The following is a 21438-nucleotide window of genomic DNA, read 5'->3' on the forward strand; positions in this document are numbered from 1 at the left end:
GTGAATATAGGAAGGAGAAGATAAACATTTTAGTGCAGGATGACCCAAAGCTTTACTAGCTGTTCCACAGGCTATTGGACTTACTCTGACTTATGAAAGGTCAGGCAAACTGACACACCGAGCAGTAACGTTACAGTTAGGGGTATATGTTTATATAGCATGTCTTAAGGACTTAAAAACATGGATGACCTGCAACTTCCTGATGTTAAAAGTTATTTTACTGGCCCTGAACACCTCAGAGATCAATTATCTGGTCATGTGGTTTCTGTAGATGGCATTGCCCTGGCATCCAACACCACTGTAAAGAATCTCTAGTTATCTTTGACCGAGACTTGTCCTTTAACTCCCACGTTAAGCAAATCTCAAGGACTGCATTTTTTCATCTACGTAACATTTCAAAAATCAGGCACATCTTGTCTCAAAAAGATGCAGAAAAGCTGGTTCACGCGTTTGTTACTTCCAGACTAGATTACTGCAACTCCTTATTATCAGGCTGCTCTAATAAGTCTCTTAAGTCCCTCCAGTTGATCCAGAACGCTGCAGCTCGTGTACTAACAAAAACTAAGAAACGAGATCACATGACTCCTGTATTAGCTGCTCTGCACTGGCTCCCTGTAAAATCAAGAATCACATTTAAAATTCTTCTCCTCACCTACAAAGCCTTGATTGGTGATTCACCATCATATCTTAAGGAGCTTGTAGTACCATATTGCCCCACTAGAGAGCTGCGCTCACTAAATGCGGGGCTACTTGTGGTTCCTAGAGTCCTAAAAAGTAGGATGGGAGCAAGAGCCTTCAGTTATCAAGCTCCTCTTTTATGGAACCAGCTTCCACTTTCAGTCCTGGAGGCAGACACAGTCACCTCATTCAAGAATAGACTTAAGACTTTCCTCTTTAATAGTGCTTATAGTTAGGGCTGAATCTCTTCATTGCACATTACTAATTTTACTTCCTTCCCGGAGTCTTTGAGTCTTTGTGACTCATAGGGTCCATTGGACCTGGCTGTGTCTGAAGCTGGTCCTGGGTCCTGACTCCTTGCCCCTGCTTCCTGCATCGAGCTTCCGCCCCAGTAATGTTACTGTAGATTCTTACTGTTTTTTTATTGTTTTACTATGTTTCTTGTGTGCACTTTATTTCTTGTCATATCATATGTCATATCTAATAACTTAGATGGCTCTTTCACAGTGTTTCCTAGAGTCCTCATTTTGTGCATGAGACATGATTACTGAGATAATAAATACAACAGGGATCTTAGAAGGTGCATCTTTATTTCTCTCTCTCTCTGTGTGTGTGTGTGCGTGTGTGTGTAAGTGCGTGCGTGCGTGTTTAACCTTGTACTGTTGCAGCCTTACGGAAGTGATACGGAAATGCTCCACGGTCCGACCTCGTGGGACCGCCGTCTTGACTGTGACGTCGAGGTGGCCACCGGGGCGCAGCTTTACAGCCGTCAGGACCGATAGGGACGCATGACTGAAATAGGTGACTTTACTGCATTCTTAGTTACCGCGAGACTACAGGCGACTCGAACAGCTGAGTATCGCGAGACTTGACCAGCTGTTTAGTCTGTTTTTTTAGACTGGTGCTCGTCGGTCTACACGTGGGGAAGAGACACTGACTTTCTTCAGGGACACGTTTGAAAAACTATCTGTATCGCGCTCGTCGTGGCGGCACCGAGGACCCTGAAACACTGTAAGTAAATGAGAAGACTGGCTGCGCCAGTAGCCGTGGAGGGGGAGAACATGCACGCCTGTAGCCACCTGCATCATGGTCACACAGTAGGACTTAGTTCTAAATCAACTCACAGGGGTGCAACACATGCAATGTGTACCATATCCCATTTGCCGACATGTCCACTCATCTCTGCAAGCTGCCTGTGGTTCACCGGTTCATCGACCGAGCGCAGTAATCCCATGTCATTGAACTAGCCTCCACATCTCTCTGTAATTCACCAGTCGGCACACTCAAGCTAGCTTCCCTCCCTGTTGTGTAATTTAGATTACCGTAATTCCCTTTCCCGTGCGCTCTCCCTGCACTAGCTAACCGCGCGGTGCTGCGTCTCCAACAGAAACCAACGCTCCCATGTCGGCAGTAGCACGAATGTGAGTGAGTTCGCCATCGTTTTCACCGGGCCGGCTAGTGAGCTAACGCGAAGGTCTGAGGCCCGCGCAGGACGCCAGCTCTCCAGGAGCGTCCTTAAACCCTGCGTCAGTCTGGGACGAGCCCTCGCAACGCACCCCCCGTGCGTTGCGTTTGAAGCGGCGTGATGCATCGCCCTCGTGCGGTGGTCGGCGTGCCGAATGAAACTCTGAAAGTGAGGCTTCTAATTGTCGCCGGCTTCTCTCTCAGTGGACTGTGCGACGCGCTGCTTTGACATTTGTAGAGCGTGTTTGTGTCCACGGACGGTTTAGCATGGCGAGCACCGTGCGCGGGGGGCTAGCCTGCTAACTTCACACCGTGCACCGCGGCCTCCCGACCAGCCACGCTGTCCTCCCGGTGGCGCTACCGTCGGGACGCCGTCACCTCTGCCGGGTTACCGTGATTATGTCCAGTCAACGTTCAGCCAAACTCCCACAGCTTTCGCCCATTAACGTTACTTCACTACGGGCAAACCGGCGTGCGTGTTGGTGATGGACTGAAGTTTTCTGACAAGTTCGCCATTCAATCGTTTATCAAGTTGCGGTTCTTGTGTATAGTTGCCATTGCTTGCTAAAATAGTGCACGGCTGTTTATGTATTCGTTCACAGATGTGTAGCATAGCCCGTGTAGCGTGCTCCGTTGGCCGCAGCAGCGTGCCGAGGTAAGTAAACATTGACTACTGAGGTGAGAGCCTCGAGGCTGGTTGGAGATGCGGACTGCTGCTCTGCGAGGACGCGTTCAAGCGGCCCCGTTCAACGCGCCCTCGCGCCCGGGTCTCTGTAGCGCTACGTGCTCGCCAGCTAGGTGATGAACATGGTCGTATCGTTACACGACGGGTTTCTGCATGGGGATCATTTCAACACGGCACATAGCGTGAGCCACATGTAACGGTAGTCTCGTTGTGGGTCATTAGCACGCAGCGTTAGCTAACGCTAGCTGACATGTTTTTGCGTTGAGTCGTTGGAAGTTGGCGTTGCGACCCTCGTGAACACAAGACGGCCCCGCACGGCGAGACATTGTCCCCGTCATGGGAGGGTGAGATGCGGCTACACTGGGGGATTAGCCTTTCGTTGTGGCTAACGTCCACGCTAGGTGGGTCAAAGTTGACTGGCAGTGGAGCCCCTGCACGTTCCCAGGCTGCAGGCAGAATTAGTCCGCGTCGGCTCTCGGCTCCCGAAGGGGTCCTGAAAGGGGACGAGAACCGGGGCCACTGTGCAATGTCTGCGTTAATGGGTACGAAGTGTCACCCTTTTGGAGTGTGTTTCCGGGTAACCCCGCAGGTCTGCCAGCAGTGCGAATGGATGCTAAAGGTCAAGTGGTGCAGGTGTACACTGTCTGCTGGACTGCTCAGACTGCAGACTGGACTACTACATGGAAGGTACACCGAGGCGACTCCGTGTTGGTTGCCTTTGTCAGCACGTAGTAGGGTGTGTGACATATAAATACAGCCCACCACTCCCCTTGGTGAAGCCAAGGTCAGCTGAATCCTGGAGGAAAGCACCAATGAGCACTGGTCTGCCCCTTGAAGGGAGCTCGAGATTAGTTGGACCGCTGGACTGCTCTAGTAACCTTGTCCAAGGTGAACGAGTGTGGGCCACCATTTCATAGGCACATGTAGGCATACAGTACCTTTCTGTTGTGCTTTAGGCTTCAACATGCAACACGGTTTCGGTTGCTGATTTAATTTAGCATTAAATTGTGTTTGTACATTTAACTTCGCAGATATTGGTCATTGCAAAACTGAAGTGCTGACTCGTCGGTGTGGCATTACAGTGCACATACGACTCACTATGATCACATTATATTCTTGGGGCTCAGGGACGGTACATTTAATTTTTCTGCTTGATAAAGATATTTGCAGGCTACAGTGCAATTCATTGTTCACTTGGAGCCCTGAAAGTCTCACCTGAGTTCAAATTGCTGGACATTTGATGAGAAGCCAGAGCAGCAATTTTGAGTGAAGGTGATTTTAAATACAATAATGTTTTATGTCTTTGTCCCTAATAACATAGTTACATTGTGCTGTAAAATAACCAGAGCCTCAGAGCCAAACCATGAGTTTTATGATCTGTTGCACCCTGAGTTGAAATTATACATCATCAATGAGGAAACAATTAATTACGTTACATGCTCTAAAATGTGAACATGGAGAGAAGAGCTGCAGGCACTGTGCGTATTTCCACGCAAGGAAAATCAGCGTAACTTCATTGATTTATTTCAGAAGCTAAAGGTTAAGTTCTTTTGGGCTACTGTCAGGTTGGGACCCCACAGGTCGATGCTAATGTCTCCTTGTTGCATTTAGTGTTGCTTTAAAGATGCTCGATGTCTTTTGACTGAAGCTGAAGCTACAGTTCCTTATACCAAGAAGCATATTCCCCAGAATTTATCTTCTGATCCCGGGACCGTCTTTTGGGAGAAATATAAATTCTATATGTTTAAACTTATTCATTACATTTAGTTTTAGAAAGTAAGGAAAGCAATATGTAAGTCAAGCAGTGTTTCTCTTAATAAGGAGAAACACTGGTATACCAGTACTTGGTATCAGCTGATACTCAAAGCTAGGGCTGGGCAGTATATCAATATTATATCCAGATTGTTATATGAGGCTGCTTTTGGGCATCATCATATGTCCTGTTTTTAAAGGCTGCATTACAGTAATGTATTTTCTGAATTTACCAGACTGTTGTAGCTGTTCTGTTATCTGTCTTTTAATCCATTTATTATTCCACATTATGTCAAAAATCGAATTGATGCTTTCACAAAATATTTACCCAATGGTCAACCCTTGAATATTGTTGCAATATCGATATTAAGGTATTTGGTTACACATTTTGTGATCTTTGGATTTTGTCCATATTGCCCTGCTTTGCCCAGATATTGTTCTCGGGACTAAAAAAGTTCTGATCAAGTGTCGATCTCTATTTGGAGACGAGGCTTGACATTAATGTGTGACCCCCGTTTTCAAACTCCTTCCTGTTGGTGCTTTATCGAGGGCTCCGACACCAACAACCACCTTTTTGTTTCGCCTTAACTGACATCCTGGGACACTAGTTCCTATTTCTACAGTAACTCTACACCATACTATAATGGAACTGAAAATTATTATTAAAATGTCCATATGCCATACTGGTATATCAAATGTGTCCAGGATTGTGTTTGGGTAAAGTCGTTTAAGAGATGCACAGAAAGCTGGTGGGTAATATTATCCATATAAAATTAACAGATTTGGATGGTAGTCTGTTCCGCCTCTTTGGGAACGAGTCTTCATAGCTATGCATTATTCAAGATGTGGGCCACAGCTTGGCACCCTCATGTGTTTGCACCCTTTAGCCTAAATATTGACACAAGCCCCGTATTGCTACACAGCAGCTCTTTCTATTTAATATGGCAATCCTCAGGATTTTAGTCCTGGTTGATTATAATTTGTATTTAGGTGAGAACAATGCAACTGTGCTCAGCAGTCTGGAGTCGGAGGCATTTTCCAGAACTGTGTGCTTATTTACACCGTGTCTTCATACAATGAAGGAAAACTGTAATGGCTAATTTCTCCTGGAATTTTGCTACAGGTACTCATTTGTAATACTGCAAATATTGAAATATTGCCATACTTTCATCAGAGCAACATACGCTCAATCACCCTGGTGTTACCTCTTTTGACAAAAGTGACTAAACAGACATTTATTTATATACAAATCTTTTGAGATTGGCTCTTTTTAATTTTGAAAAGATATCCCTGGATTCTGCAGAGGGCCAACGGTTGATTATGAAGAGCAGGTGGGAGTGCCAGCAGCCATAGAGGTCAAAAGTCCATATATATATATATATATATATGTGTGTGTGTGTGTGTGTGTGTGTAGGGGGCAGGATATGATTGAGTCACATCCAGATCATGTGATGCATTCCTCCCGGTGTAGGCAGCCATGGCAAGGTTTGTTAAGGAAAGGCATGTGCACATGTCCTTTTTTTAACATGGATAGAGTCGCCTCCTTTTTAGCGGCACACCAAGAGTCGGCTATGCAGAGGGCTGTTCCAGTGTCTCCCGTTGGGGCTGCTTTCCTAGGACATGTTGTTGCTGCCTTTCATTCTTTGGTTATTTCCCACACAATGATTTGGTAGTCAAAAGTAATATACAAGCTTTAAATAAAATGAACCACTCCACAGGAGTTGATAATATGCAGAGACAAGATTTTAGGCACAGAAGACATGCAACAAAGGTTCCTGGTCGAACCAAAACTGTGTACCCTGAGTTGTGGTTGGCATGTTTACTCAAAGCAACAGGGAGCCCAGAGCTGCAGTTCCAAACAGCATTTGAGTTCCAGTGTTGTCCTCGTGATGGAGGAGAGGGGTTATCGACTCTCCCTGTAGGACCGCCGTGAGCGGAGGACTTGTTTTACTTCGGTAGTAATTTGGGCTGCAGCGGATCACAAAACTGGCGGTTTGGATCGTATCACGCATCAGTCCGGGATCGGATCAGCACAAAAGAAAAAAGGGAGCAAACGTAACTTTGATCACGTTTTTTGGCGCTGATACTAATTGACTATCATCAATAATCCATATTAACGGATGCATATCAGTTTGCTGCATGATTATAGCAGCTGGTCTGCAAGACTGAATATTGGCCGATTTAAAAAAAAACGTTATGATGGTTAACGTTAAACTGTAATTAATCTGCGGCTCATATGCCTGACAAACTGTGAGGGTGTGTTCTTACGGAGTCGGCAAAGGGATGTTTTTACTGCTCTATGGAAGGTGAACACACGCCTCTGTGTTCAGCATCTGAGATGCTGTAGCCAGGGTGTGCGAATGTAAACGCACCTCAAATTCCAGTTTTCTAAAGCGTGGCCTTTTGAGGCAGCAGTCTCTGGCCGTGTCCAGCTGCAGGCCCTGCCTAGTGCATCCTGTGCAGGGTTTCCCCACATGGGACACGGGCAACGATGACGAGCGCTCTGGATAAGCTCATCTCCATGATGTCTTTGGCAGGATTCAGCTGAGATGGACAGCATAGCTTTGCCACACCTGTCTCATTTTAATTCAATACATTCATTTTTAAGGATTCTGTTATTCAATACAAAATAATTATACAAACAACGATGAATAAGAAGTATTTTTCAAAAGGTTTGCTCTTTGTAATCCATATACGTAAAAGGAATATATGAATACCAATATGTGTGAATACCTTTCTTAACCCTTACATCAACATGCCATGAACGGGCAGATCTAGACCAGTTTACCCAGATTTGCCATACATTGTATTCCTTGTGAAATGTCCCTCACTAATACAAATATGTGTGTCTTTCAGACGTAGCTGTTAGTGTCCTGAGGAAATGCCGCTGAGGCTTCGTTCTGTGGTGCCCTACACACTGCCCGGAGTCCTTGCACTGATCGGCTGGTGGTGGTACATCTCGCGGAAGAAAGAGCGGCTCATCAGCCATGACAGCCAAGATGGGGCTCCAACAGCTCCGGGTCTTAGAGCACCTCCGGCAGAGGGTAGCAATGGTTTGGTTGAGAAAGGCACTATATCCTCAACAAATGACACAGAAAGCCCCACCCACAGACCTCCAAAGGTCAGTAACCCGAGAACAGAACATGAGAATATTTCCCAAATCCATGGCACTGAAGCAGCGCCTTTGATGAAACAAAATTCTGAAGAAGCTGCCCCTCACCTTGGTAGAATAAAACGACAAGAAGAAGTCCATAACCCCTCGGTCTCGACTCTGCCATCACCTGGCAAAGAAGACCGTCTGCAGGTGTCACTGAAGGACCACAAAGACCCAGAGAAAAGCTCAACAATTGCCTTGGTAAAAGAGCTGGAGGAACACCTAGTCAAAGATCCAGCCTCCGCTCCAGAAGCCACCGTAGAAGAGGTCATCTTGCCCTGCCAGTCTACCAATGTAACCAGCTCCTGCCCCACAACAATACACCTTTCTGACGCAGAGAGGCCGGAGCCAGAAGGGGAAGTTGCAAAGCACTACAGCACTGTTAATACGCAAGATGAGATGGTTATTTGTGCAGCCAAAGTGCAGAGAGTGATCCCATCAGAGACAGACTCTCTAGAGACACCCCCTTCAGCACGGGATTTCCACCAACACATTCTAACCAGCACACCTACCCCCCTGACCCCGACCTCCACAGTCCTGACGCCGGTTATAAACTCCACCCCCCTTTCCGAAACCCAAGAGGGCATTCATGGAGAGGAACAGGATCTGGAACTATTAGCAGCTGGACTCATAACTGAGGTCATCTCGGCAGCTACCCAGGAGATCCTTGGTGTCACCAGCTGCCATGTGACACAGCCAACCTGCAGTAGCAACACACCACTGGTTAGCGGCAGACTGTGCTCCCAACAGGAGCCAATCGCAGCAGCGCAGCAGCACCACCATCTACAGAGTGGACCCTCTCAGATAGGCAATGAGGCTAGAGAGAAGGGTGAGCAAGGGATGCCTAACGGATGCTCCTCGGTTCCAGTGTGGGAGCCGGTTGAGGTCAGTCACAGGGTTCATCAGACAAACCATGCACAGAGAGGCCATTGGCTGACACCCTCGAATCAGGCAGCACAAAGTACCCTTTTGCTAAACATGAAACTGAAAGGGGATGAAGCAGCAGCGCTGGCGGACGACTCGGCCTGCAGCACATGCCACTCTGAGGACGGCATCAGCAACGAGGACCTCCAGAACAGCGTGTTTGAAAACCAAATTGATGTGATGCAGGTTACAGACTTGTCAGCAAAAGAAGCCACGCGGCCTCAATCACTGGAGACTGCCACGGAGGCAACTGAAGAAAACTCACTGGCGGCTGTGTGCGAGATCAAGAGGCTTAATGGGATGGGCCTCAGGAATGGAGCCCACGGGACATGTGAGCTGGAGACGGACCAGTCTGGAGGTGAGGCATCATTCTGTTGATTCTCTGTATTGGTGTTGAGTTCAATTATGTTGCATGCTCTAAAATGTGAACATGGAGAGAAGAGCTGCAGGCACTGTGCGTATTTCAGCACGAGGGAAATCAGCGTAACTTCATTGTTTTTATTTTAACCGCTAAAGGTTAAGTTCAGTTGGGCTACTGTAATGCAGTTGGGTTGGGACGCCACAGGTCGATGCTAATGTCTCCTTGTTGCAGTTAGTGTTGCTTAAAAGATGTCCGCAAAAGAAAACTGAGGCAGATAAAAAAAACAAGAAAAAATAGTTACGTGGTCTTTGAATTCAGGAAGGTTCAGCAACACTTGTACTGTAAAATTTAAAATATGGACAATGATATATTGGCCAACATGTTTTTATTTAGTTTTTTTTTTTAAAGGCTGCCCCCTATAGGCCTATGATTGCAGTCATTGGCCCACAAGTTAAATGTGTCTGCCCTATAAGAAGTCTTAAGCCTGCTCTTAAATGTGGCTGAAACTGGAAGCTGAATATGAAGAGGAGCTTCATAACTGAAAGCTCCTGCTCCCGTTCTTCTTTTGAAGACTTTAGGAACCACAAGTAGCCCTGCATCCTGAGAGCACTATGGTACTATGAGCTCTTTAACTAGGGATGCATCGGTTCATAACCGGGCTGTCCGTTCATTACTGCTGCCCCTGAACGCAACAGACGTGAAACACGTGTCTTGTTTACGTTCTAAGCTAGGCTAAACTAGCAGAGTTTTGGTGAGGCTAGCGGGAGCTTCAGCAGCCGAATATGGATACAAACAGGGGGCGCCCCTGATACTGTCCCCCCCCCCCCCCCCCCCCCCCCCCCCCCCCCCCCGACTAGGAAACGGAAGTGAATAACAAAGTAGATTGAACAGTTTTTTCCCCACAAATTTGCCTCCCGACTTAGTCATTGAGAATCAGAACTTTCTTGCACACTTTGAAGCCAGATACAACATTCATCTCTCTACGGACAGAGACACTGAGGAAAGAGGGGGTGGTATGTTATGAGTGGACAGCCAATGCTACAGAATTTAGTGTTTCATCAAATGTTCCATAAAGAGTTATTTTACTACTAGAGCCGAGTGCTCATTACCTACAACAGATAAGTCTATATTACTTATTGGTGAATAACAGCAGCTTGTTGTGCCCCATTTTATTATCATGTTCTCTTTGCAATGCTGGAAATGTAACACTCCAGTTGAGACATCTCTTCCATTTGTTACTAATATTGAATTAATAAGATGAGGGAAGTCAATTCGTCTTTTTTTTTTTCATGCAGTATTTTAAAAATAGTACATAGTCAGTGATTACAAAATGAATCATGTACACATTTTGATGCATCAAGAAGAATTGATTATCTTTTTATAATCACCTTGTAGCCTCAGAATGGAATCGTGAGGTGCCTAGAGATTCCCACCCCTAGTAGACACACAGAAACAAGCGGCTTTACAATCTGTACACATACAACATCCCTGACCTTTGACCTCACATCAGATCAGGAAAACCTGAAAAAGTGAAGAACCCTTCTGTAGAGCAACAGAGGAGGATCCCTCTCTCCGATGGACAGATGAATAGATGTCATGTGACCAGATGAACAGAGTTACAGAGTTGCATAAACATTTAATGAATATGACAGAAATTATGAATAATGAGAAGTAGACATGGACCACGATCCAGACCTCCACAATCCATGAAACAGGTAGAGAGGAGGGGCATCACGAGTTGCTCGTCCCTCAATCGTTGGGTTCCTTCCAGTTTCGAGTTTAGTCCATTGACAACCAAAACCTGCACAATTGGCCAAACGTTGTTTTCGGTACTACAATTAATGTAATGCGGAGCTTACAATACAATAACCTCACTGTTGGAGCAGTTAAATACAGTACATAAATAATTACATTATTAGATTAATACAATACAGTACATATTATTTCAGTTTTCTCAACAGAACATCCCTAAAACCAAAAAGAAAACTGAATTAATACCCTTTTCATTCTCTATGTACTGTATTGTATATATATTAATTAATTTATTTACTGTATTAACTTAAGATCAGTCTTCTGTCTGCAGCCAGGGGGAGTGTTTCCCCTCTGACAGCCAAGTCGGGTCAAAACCTGTCGTCATGGTGACTGGACTTTAGCTGCTTGTCAGGCAGCCAAAGCAGGAGAGCTACTCCCAGTTCTACCTGCAGGAGAGCTACTTCCAGTTCTACCTGCAGGAGAGCTACTTCCAGTTCTACCTGCAGGAGAGCTCCTCCCAGTTCTACCTGCAGGAGAGCTACTCCCAGTTCTACCTGCAGGAGAGCTACTTCCAGTTCTACCTGCAGGAGAGCTACTTCCAGTTCTACCTGCAGGAGAGCTACTTCCAGTTCTACCTGCAGGAGAGCTCCTCCCAGTTCTACCTGCAGGAGAGCTACTCCCAGTTCTACCTGCAGGAGAGCTACTTCCAGTTCTACCTGCAGGAGAGCTACTTCCAGTTCTACCTGCAGGAGAGCTACTTCCAGTTCTACCTGCAGGAGAGCTCCTCCCAGTTCTACCTGCAGGAGAGCTACTCCCAGTTCTACCTGCAGGAGAGCTACTCCCACCTACAGGAGAGCTACTTCCAGTTCTACCTGCAGGAGAGCTACTTCCAGTTCTACCTGCAGGAGAGCTCCTCCCAGTTCTACCTGCAGGAGAGCTACTCCCACCTACAGGAGAGCTACTTCCAGTTCTACCTGCAGGAGAGCTCCTCCCAGTTCTACCTGCAGGAGAGCTACTCCCACCTACAGGAGAGCTACTCCCAGTTCTACCTGCAGGAGAGCTACTCCCAGTTCTACCTGCAGGAGAGCTCCTCCCAGTTCTACCTGCAGGAGAGCTACTCCCACCTACAGGAGAGCTACTCCCAGTTCTACCTGCAGGAGAGCTCCTCCCAGTTCTACCTGCAGGAGAGCTACTCCCAGTTCTACCTACAGGAGAGCTCCTCCCAGTTCTACCTGCAGGAGAGCTACTCCCAGTTCTACCTACAGGAGAGCTACTCTAAGGGAACCTTACATTACTTCTGTTGTAATCTGTCACTATAGAGAAAATTTCAGGGGGGCGGAGGGTGATTTCAGGGGGGCGGGCCTCCACCCTGATATAATGGTAGGGGTAACACTGCAGTAGTCATTTTACACATATCAATAGTGGTGCATCCCTAATCGAAAACAATTGTTAGGAGGAAAACTTGAATTCCTCCGTCAAAGGGAATGAATAAAGTGATGTCAAAGTGTAGATTGTGTGCCTTCCAGTATCATGCTGACGTCTCAACTGAAGCAATGGTTTCTGTTCATGGTGCACTAGACGGTCTGTAGGAAACGTCCTATGTTGCTGTACATATTGACGGTGCTGATGGTTTTGTGTCCAGGATCTGATGTGAACAGTATGGACTCTGTGGACAGCGGCTGCACTATGGGTGCTGGTGAAAGCCAGAGCAACCACGCCGACTCCTCGAGCTCCGAGCTCATCATCTGGGAGATCGAGGTGCCGAAGGTGAGTCGATACAAAGGGCACGAGAAACATGTGTGACATGATATCTACCCTTCTCCCAGCATGCACCTTGTTCTCAAAATGCTCATGGTTGTTCATATTTGATTTTGTGGAGTATTCATGTTTAAAGAAATGGAACATATGCACAAAATTGATTTCATTTTTAACCAAAAGTAAATTATGGGATCGGTCTTCAATGTCGGGGTTTGAAACTGACTTATCGGAGCAGATGGTGGCAGACGACAGCACTTCTGGTACTGCATGCAGGTCAATGGTGCTTCCCCCTTTTGATAGCCAGACAGTCAACCAGTTAATGATTTACAGTATTGGGTGGAAACCATGTCCAAGGGCAAAGAGTGCATTTTGACCGATAACTAGAACTGTACTTATTTCTCCTCTTTTGTGTCTTGTGACCAGCTGTTTTAGGATATTAGCTGGTTTTGAAATGTTTCTATTTCAAGATGTATGTCTTCATTTGTGGCTGAGCATCACAGCGTGTAGAGAAGTCTGCAGTTTTCCCATTGAGAGACTTTGAACGCATTGTTGGTTTGGTCGATGAATAATTTAGAGTAACGCCAGCCTCATCTTTTTGAATAACACTAGAACCTGTCTGTAAAGTTCTTCATGCATATGCTGCCTCTTGATAAAAATATACCTGGGGAAAAACTAGTTTTCCACAGTTGAGAGCATTAAGGGGTCAGTAGAGCTGCTTGAGGGAGTGGGCAGGTTTCTTCACACAGACCCCCGGAGTCTCCCAGAGAAACCTGTAAACTATCATTTAGGCCTCCATGTTTTCCTCTTAAACACAGGACTTTTTGGGCTTGGTTTACACTCTTATAAAATGTTAACGTTACAGTTTTGACACGTTGTCTTCCTGTTCCAGCATCTTGTCGGACGGTTAATAGGGAAGCAGGGACGATATGTGAGTTTCCTGAAGCAGAACTCTGGCGCAAAGATCTACATCTCCACCCTGCCTTATACACAGGAGTTCCAGATCTGCCACATAGAGGGTGAGATACGGGCTTTGGATCCCCACATCCCATTTGTGTGTATTTGAAAGGAACCATTGAACCTCATGTTTTCTACCCGTGCTGTTCTGTGGTTCTCTCCAGGTACGCAGCAGCAGGTTGACAAAGCCCTGTCCTTGATTGGGAAGAAGTTTAAAGACCTGGACATGACCAACCTCTATGCACCGCCGCCGCCCCCACTGACATTACCATCACTTCCCATGACCTCTTGGGTAAGGGTGTGCTCTGGCTGTTCTGTTCCACCGTTACTGAAGTGGACATATCTTTTGCACCTACAATATTTTGGCTGAAAATGAGGGCGTATATCAACCCAGGCTCCATGGCACAAAGAGATTGTTGACTCATCACGTAGTTAAAACAACAAACTGGACTTTATCACGTACTTGTTTCTCAGCCGTTATTTGTCCTTCTGCAGAGTGAACTTGTCAAATGTGATAAGAACCTATGAACAACTTAGTGGGCGGTGTTTAACTATGCCTCTCGTTCCTTACCTTCTATAATGGTCTCGGTTGTGTGGCAGTTAGGCTTGTTACACTAGATCAACTTGTGGTTTATCTCACCGATTACAATCAGAACTGAGATGTTCTCAAAATGATCTCTAGACTGGTTCAGAGATGTTTCTGGTGAGTGGCAGGTCCGCCGCTGAGCCCCAAAGAGTCTCAACCCAGTTCTCTGTCTCTTTTCCACGGATCTGACGGGTGAAATAAAATGTAATATTTAATATTAGTCTGAACAACCCAGAATGCCCGGCCCGAAGGCTCATTGGACAAACACACGGCACATGTGTTTCTGCTCCTTTAAGGCAGGACTGTCATTGACAGTCGAGTGAATGACCAGAAGATACCGCGCTGCACCCGACAAGCTGGACCAGGTCTGCTGTTGGCCTGTGCTTTACTTTGTGGGTTACCGTCACAATGCACCGTGCGCTCAATGATATTCATTCAGGATGCAGTATTCTATTGGTTGTGAGGACGTGCACCCTGGACCCTGCAGGAGTAACCCTTCCCCTCGTGTCTGTTGCGTCCTCAGCTGCTGCTCCCCAGTGGAGTGACCGTCGAAGTGATCGTGGTGAACATCGTGTCAGCCGGTCACGTCTTTGTCCAGCAGCACACCCATCCCACCTACCACGCTCTGCGGAGCCTCGACCAGCAGATGTTCCTCTGCTACTCGCAGCCGGGCACCCCCGCCCTGCCCTCGCCCGCCGAAGGTAACCACGAGTGTCTGCAGTCCAGTGGAGCGTACGCTCCATGGGCGGCGAGGACTGCACCCGTCATATCATTCTATCCACACGACAGGAACATCTGTCTTCATCGTGAATATTCTAACCATCTAGTAGAAAATAAATTTAAAATCATTAATAGGAATCCTAATCCCAGTTTAAAATGGTATACCAGTTTAAATCAACAGTGTTTTTTGATTCTGTGTCTGTTCGTCCCCCAGTTGGTGTGATCTGTGCAGCTCCTGCGGTGGAGGACGCCTGGTGGAGAGCTCAGGTCATCACCTTCTATAAAGAAACTGATGAGGTGGAGATCAGATACGTTGACTACGGAGGTTACGACCGAGTTAAGATCGACTCACTACGACAAATACGGTTCGTGTCCGAGTTCTCGCTGTGTTCCAACTGTGTGGTGCCGAGTCGCTGTGGGAACAGTTCCTAATCCTTCCACCGGGGGTTGTGCTGCTCCCTGTCTCATCCTCTCCCAGTATGTCTGCATTCTTTCTGCTCCCTGGTCTCATCCTCTCCCAGTACAGTCCCAGTGTGTCTGCATTCTTTGGCAGAGGGGTGTGTAGGTGTCACTCTTTAGAACGTTAGTGTCTCCACACAGTGATCAGTGGACCTTCCCACTACTGCCACCATCAGGTGGAAAGTGTCCGTTGTAATTGTGACCTTGCCCTGACCCCTAGAATGTTGTGGAGCTGGTGAAGGCCGAGCCGAAGCAGTTGTTCTGGTGGTTCAACAAAGTGCTGACTACAGCAAGCTTCTAAAATGTGTTTCCAGTTAGTCATTATGGAATACCATGTGTACAATATATACAATGAGACATATTTCTGAAGCTTGTTTTATTTTCCAGGTCTGATTTTGTAACACTACCATTTCAAGGGGCTGAAGTATTGCTGGACAACATCGCCCCACTTCCAGGTACAACATTGTTTAACACCATTTTACCAGTAGTGCTCGTAGTTCTAGTGTAGTGTTGTTCTCCTGTTCCTCTGGTTGTTCTCACATGTGGTTAAAATGCCCCGTCATCAGGAGAAGATCGCTTTTCACCAGAGGCCACATCCGCGTTGGAGGAGATGACCAGAGGAGTGGCATTGCTTGCACAGGTTAGACCTCCTTCCTCACTGGCCTGAACTCCAGAGTGTCAATTGACTGTAACTGACTGTCTCTCTCTCTCTGAAGGTCTCAAACTACGACAACAACACAGGCCTCCCTCTGGTCCACCTGTGGAACATGGTCGGAGAAGAGGTACGATGCTCCAGCAGACCCGTCTGACACACATGTCCTATCGCTATACTGGTAGTTTGAAAGTTGAAAGGCCTGAATACACCGAGGGAGCTTTTACTCTCAGTCGAATAGATTCTTCTGTACAGGCCTCCACCAATCCCGTTGTCCCTCGTTTTCTTGGTCCCCCCCTTGCTGTGTAAACATACACATTTCTACTTTCCTGCAAACAGTTGGTAAACTACAGCTGTCTCTGGAAAGCTGGACTCGATGCATACAATCAACAGAAAATGACTGTTCCGTGTGTGTGTCTGTAAAGAGGCTGCACTAGTTCACCAAGCAATGAAACATTATCCTCTTGATAAAGTTGTATTCTCATATTCACGCTGTGCTACAAACGGCAGCAGCGTGACGAGGACTCCCCAAACATGCCCCAGAGTGTGTACTTTGATTTCTATGTTTTTATGATTCATAATAAGCTGCTTAGAGCTATTGTTGGGAAGTTAAACAAGTCATCATTCATGCCTAATATATTTGTGTGTATCTATTGTTATTTCTACTGCTATTAATCTAGAACATTACACTGCACTTTTGCTGCTTCTTGCTGGACTTCTGGTCAGACGCTGACCTCCATTTCGTTGTCCGTGTCCCCCTCAATGACAACGTTGAATGTGACCCCCCAACAGCTTTATAATGTTCTTCATTCAGCAATTGTTCAGATGCTTCACATTCAAATATTGGCCTTGGCTGGTAGGCATGTCATGTGAAACACAGGAGTTGAGGCACCTGAAACGAATGCATGATGTTGGAGCGGGTCAAAGCAGCAGATGAGTGACAGGTGATGAGTGACTTTTCTAATTCCATGTTTCTCTTCTCATTTCAGGTGATTTCAGTGAACCGTACGCTAGCGGAGAGGGGCCTGGGTGTTTGGGTGGAGGGATTTTGAACTCCTACACGCCCTGAGCTCCACCCCCTTATCCTCTTGGACCCGGGTCAGCATGAGGTCCCAGCCCCATCAGACACACCGGTGGATCTAAGAAGATTGCTTTTTTTTCTTTCATTGCTCTTTTTTCTTCTTTTTTCATCCACCCCCCCACCACCCCATTCCTTTGAAAATACATTAAAAATTATTTGCAGGCATAATCTACAAGAAAAGCACTGCTTAAAAAAAACGACCTCCCCTCTTGTTCTTGTACACAAAAAGAACTTAAGGAACTTGTAAAAAAACAACAAAAAAAACATTTTAAAATCTATATTGTAACTAAATAAAGGTTCAACCAATATTTTTTCCCCTCCCACATCCCAACTTGATTTTTGCTCTGGGCCTTCGCTCTCTGACTGGGTCGTCGTGCTGTGGAAGGACAAACGTTTGAACAATTTTGAGTTTCATTGACACTCGTCCGTAGGTTACTACATTTCAAAGAAGATTTGTCTGATGTTTTGGGGTTCTTGTCTGGATAGAATGTGAGGGGGGGGGGGGTTCTGGCTGTAGAGGGGCAGCGTGGACAAGAGGAGCACCCAGCAGAGTGGCATCAAGAGACGGAGCCTTCTCTGGGGGGTCCATCCAGAGCTGCTGCTCCACTTGAACCAGGACAGCTGCGTCCTGTTGCTCCACCAACTCGCACTGCGTTTTACAGCCGGCAGTTTGAACCTACCAGACGAACAGCAGTTGGACCCGTTTTTCATATTGGAGCGCGTTGGTTCATTTCAGTCAATATTTCCAAGGTGCATTTCTTCAGACCGCTAGGCAACATGCTGCTGATGATGATGCGGTTTGACTCCATTTTGTGACCGCACCTCCAAATCCCTAAACTAACGGTGGCCACATAGAAATAATAATCACAAGACAATTGTACTGTGATATGGAAAATTGTGCTCATTAACGGCACTCTTTTTTTTTTTTTTTTAACCTATCAAAACTCTCGGTAACAAATGCTCCAACATTTCAATCTGAAGGCAAGCGGTGGTCTGTTGTCACATGGTGGTCACTGAACGGCTCATGGGGGTCCACTGGTTTAACAATTCCAAAGAAATGGGTTCTGTGAGCTGCGATGAAGCGTTCACACTGTTGAGTTGCAGTGTGCTGCACTTTTAAAGACTTGAGGGAACCACCATGACATGGAGAACCACTCCACCAGGGCTGATCTGGATCCTGTTGGGGTCCTTAGTGCGCATGGGAAACAGCCTGGGAGCACCTGGGTGCTCTGTCCCCACAGACGGCAGGGCCTTGTTCAATTAAACATAAGGATATAAATAAGAGTGGAAATTATTACTTTTTAAAATGTTGCTTTTAACATGTACTTCCAAGTTTAACAAAATGATATGTGATACACATGAACAGTAGAAAGTACTAACGGCAGGTCTCTGACCAGAATGCTGCATTGATAGTGGAGTGGGAGCCAGTTGACTGTAGTTATATTTTTCTAATACATATACTCATGTTAATGTGAGCTACAGTGATGACTAAGGAGTGTAACTGCATCACCGGCTCTTTAGTGTGATCACTACTTGAGCTTCTAATGACCTCTAGAAACACGTGTTGCTTTACTGGGGTCCTGAAGGAGGCACAAGACCTTTCCCAGTGATCCCATTGGTCAGGAGGGCAGTTGACAGGTTTCCTGAAGTAGCAGTGCAGCATAAGTTACCGTAGTAATCTCCCTGTGGTGATACTTTTTACTTTATGAAACTAAGTGAGCTTGACAGCATCCAGCAGTCCTTGTGCTGCTTCATGAAACGGCCCTCTGGAGGAACAAGGTCCTGCTGAGCCGGGAGAACCCCGGTGCTCCCTCGTGTTGCTCTGCAGTGGAATGTGTCTCTTGCTACTGTAGTGTGTGTGTATATATAGATCTTCATTTTGTTTTCAGGCATTGAAATGAATGTTCACCCAGTGTCACGGCGTCAGGCCGTCCCTGTGTGCACGTCACTGGTCCACTCACACGAACCCTGTGAGGGATTCATTTCCAAGATGACTAATTCTAAATAACATGAACTCCCCTCTAGTTCTTTTTTTATTGAGTCTTTTTTCAATGACAAATGAAATCACTGTTACCCGAGCAATAAGGCAGCTTTATTTTGAAATTGAAGGACAGGACATGGGAAACGGGGTGGGCTTTAAAAAGTGCTCCATATAACACTACAAACAGAAAGTGGTCTGCATAACATAACTTTAGAAGCTCAATAATGCATCATGTCGATAATGTATCTCAGGAATGGTCGACTAGCTGGTTGCTCAACAAGCTGAGGGCATGCTTATGCTGGAACAGAGAGAAGTACGATGTATCGGATATTAGGCATTTTGACGAATAACATGATAACATTTCTGAGTTCTTGAAGGTGTCCTTAAGTTGGTGCTGGAATCGGAGGAGTAGCCATATTGTCTGTTGTTGGCTCGTGTGCATACTTCCTGTTTCACATGAACCGTCTGATCCCGCCTGTCCCCCTTTTTAAAATCCAGATCAATAACCCTCACCACACCTTAAAACATAATTTTAACCGAACTAGAGTTTTGTTAATTTCTCTGTAAATAAGATATTTGACTGTACTTTTCTATAACACTGGAGATAAAGAGGTATAAAGGGAACATTATTGATATTTTCTTTTTGTTTGGTTTGTTCTGGTTCATCCTGCCTCCCCTTTTTCAATCAATGTTCTCAAGCTGTGAGATAAGTGTTTGCATAGCTAGACAGGTCATCATTTGATTATTTAAATGGGTGTTAAGGTTGTGTGCCCAAAAAGCATTTAACATGTACAGACCAGTTTTGCTAGGCTCATCTTAAGTTTGATTTGTTGATTGTACAGATCTATTAAGGGAAAAAATAAAGTTATTGAACGTGTGTATGGTACTTTTTTCCCCACATGTTGGTTAAATTGAAAGGATTCATGGCATGTCTTGGTCACTTAGTTTTGTTAAGCCAATGGGCATTTGATGAACCGTGCTCTGGTGGCCAGAGGCATTATGTTTATATATATATATATATATATATATATATATATACACACATATATATATATATATATATACATATACACATATATATATACATATATATATATACACATATACATATATACATATATATATATATACATATATATATATACCTCAGGAACACCTTGAGGGAATGTCTTCAAGTTGTTTCCACAAACGTCCACATGGACTCGGGGATGAACTGAGTAGGGGTCAAATGTCGAGGCCACTTTGACCTCACAAAACATGGACGAGCATGGATGCTGCACGCGGGATTCATAATAGTAGCTTGTGAGGCTCACGGCTGTGTGGCTTGTCAGCCCTTCTTTCTACATTGAGTTTGTCTTTCATAATGACCCGAATGTTTCATTTTATTACAATTTCTTTTTATATCCATCTTGGACAGGAAAAGCTGAAGAAGCGGCTTTTCATTATAAAAGAGAAATAGAACTATGAATGTATTAAGTTAAAATATATAACTCGTCATGTATACAATTGTGTATACAGTCAGGGCCATAAGTATTTGGACTGTGACACAATTTTTCTTATTTTCCTCTTTACGCAATTACACCAATTTTAAAATGACAGTCAATATGTGGTTGAAGTGTAGACTTTAAGCATTAATTCCATGGATATAACAAAACTATCGCATTAACCGTTTAGAAATTACAACCATTTGTACACAGTCCCCCACATTTTCAGAGGCTCAAAAGAAATTGGACAATTGTCTTACACATGGTTTGATGGCCAGGTATGGCCTCTTCCTCCTTATTCCATGATAAACTAAGCCGATAAAAAGGTCCTGAGATGATTCAAAATGTTGAACATGCATTTGAGAGCTGGTCCAGGGAACTCTCAGCATGAGGACCAAAGAGGTGTCAATGCAAGTGCAGGAGGCCAGTAAAAAGTGATAAACTACACAAAGCTATCAGGCAGGCAGCAGAAACATTAGGAGTGACCAAATCAACAGTTTGAAGAATGAATGTAGTGGCAAGCTCACCAACACCAAAAGGCTCTGGAGCAGGAGGCCTGTCAAAGTCTACAATGGAGATGCCTTCATGAATCTGAATACAGAAGGTTGACAATGTGCAAACCCCCAGGAACACTGAAGGACAGGAAGGACAGACTACACTTTGCCAGGAAACACATGAATGAGCCTGATCAGATTTAGATGACGGTTCTTTGGAAGATCAAACCAAGATGAACTTGGACCAGAATGATGGGAAGAGAAAAGTGTAAGAAGGAAAGAAACGGCTCCTGATCCAAAGCAAGCCACATCCTCTGGTGAACATGGTGGAGGCGGTGCTACGTCTGGCTGCCAATGGAACTGGGTCATGGTGTTCATTGATGATGTCACAGCTCATGGAAGTAGCAGGATGAGTTTTGAGGAGTTTAGGGCTTTATGGTTGTGGTGGCTGGGCCGTGGTTAGGCTCAGCTGCAGGGGGGGAGCAGGGGAGTGGCTCAG

The 21438-nt window shown here is 45.6% G+C and overlaps 1 protein-coding gene across 6 annotated transcripts; it reads left to right on the forward strand.

Annotated features, from left to right (window-relative positions):
- Positions 1 to 1479: 1479 nt before the first annotated feature.
- akap1b (A kinase (PRKA) anchor protein 1b) lies at positions 1480 to 19838 on the forward strand. Of its 6 annotated transcripts, XM_034528945.1 has the most exons (12): positions 2340 to 2614; positions 2745 to 2797; positions 7436 to 9015; positions 12413 to 12537; positions 13418 to 13544; positions 13647 to 13774; positions 14592 to 14769; positions 15003 to 15153; positions 15635 to 15702; positions 15814 to 15887; positions 15964 to 16029; positions 16889 to 19838. In XM_034528945.1, the coding sequence occupies exons 3-12, from the start codon at positions 7461 to 7463 to the stop codon at positions 16949 to 16951; spliced, it is 2535 nt and encodes an 844-aa protein (XP_034384836.1). In that variant the 5' UTR covers positions 2340 to 2614; positions 2745 to 2797; positions 7436 to 7460; the 3' UTR covers positions 16952 to 19838. The 6 variants fall into 6 exon arrangements, with proteins under 6 accessions (XP_034384832.1, XP_034384835.1, XP_034384834.1 ...); XM_034528941.1 differs by lacking the exons at positions 2340 to 2614; positions 2745 to 2797 and adding an exon at positions 1480 to 1689; XM_034528944.1 differs by lacking the exons at positions 2340 to 2614; positions 2745 to 2797 and adding an exon at positions 1991 to 2099.
- Positions 19839 to 21438: the final 1600 nt, after the last annotated feature.

This window comes from Cyclopterus lumpus, chromosome 25 (genome assembly GCF_009769545.1).
Source record: "Cyclopterus lumpus isolate fCycLum1 chromosome 25, fCycLum1.pri, whole genome shotgun sequence".
NCBI classification, from domain to species: domain Eukaryota; kingdom Metazoa; phylum Chordata; class Actinopteri; order Perciformes; family Cyclopteridae; genus Cyclopterus; species Cyclopterus lumpus.

Excerpts from the sequence above, each read along its gene's own strand:
- akap1b (XM_034528941.1), top strand. The coding sequence starts at position 7,461 with ATGCCGCTGAGGCTTCGTTCTGTGGTGCCCTACACACTGCCCGGAGTC. Across the intron at positions 12,538-13,417 it reads GGGAGATCGAGGTGCCGAAG|CATCTTGTCGGACGGTTAAT; the intron begins GTGAGTCGATAC and ends TTCCTGTTCCAG. Across the intron at positions 13,545-13,646 it reads CCAGATCTGCCACATAGAGG|GTACGCAGCAGCAGGTTGAC; the intron begins GTGAGATACGGG and ends GGTTCTCTCCAG.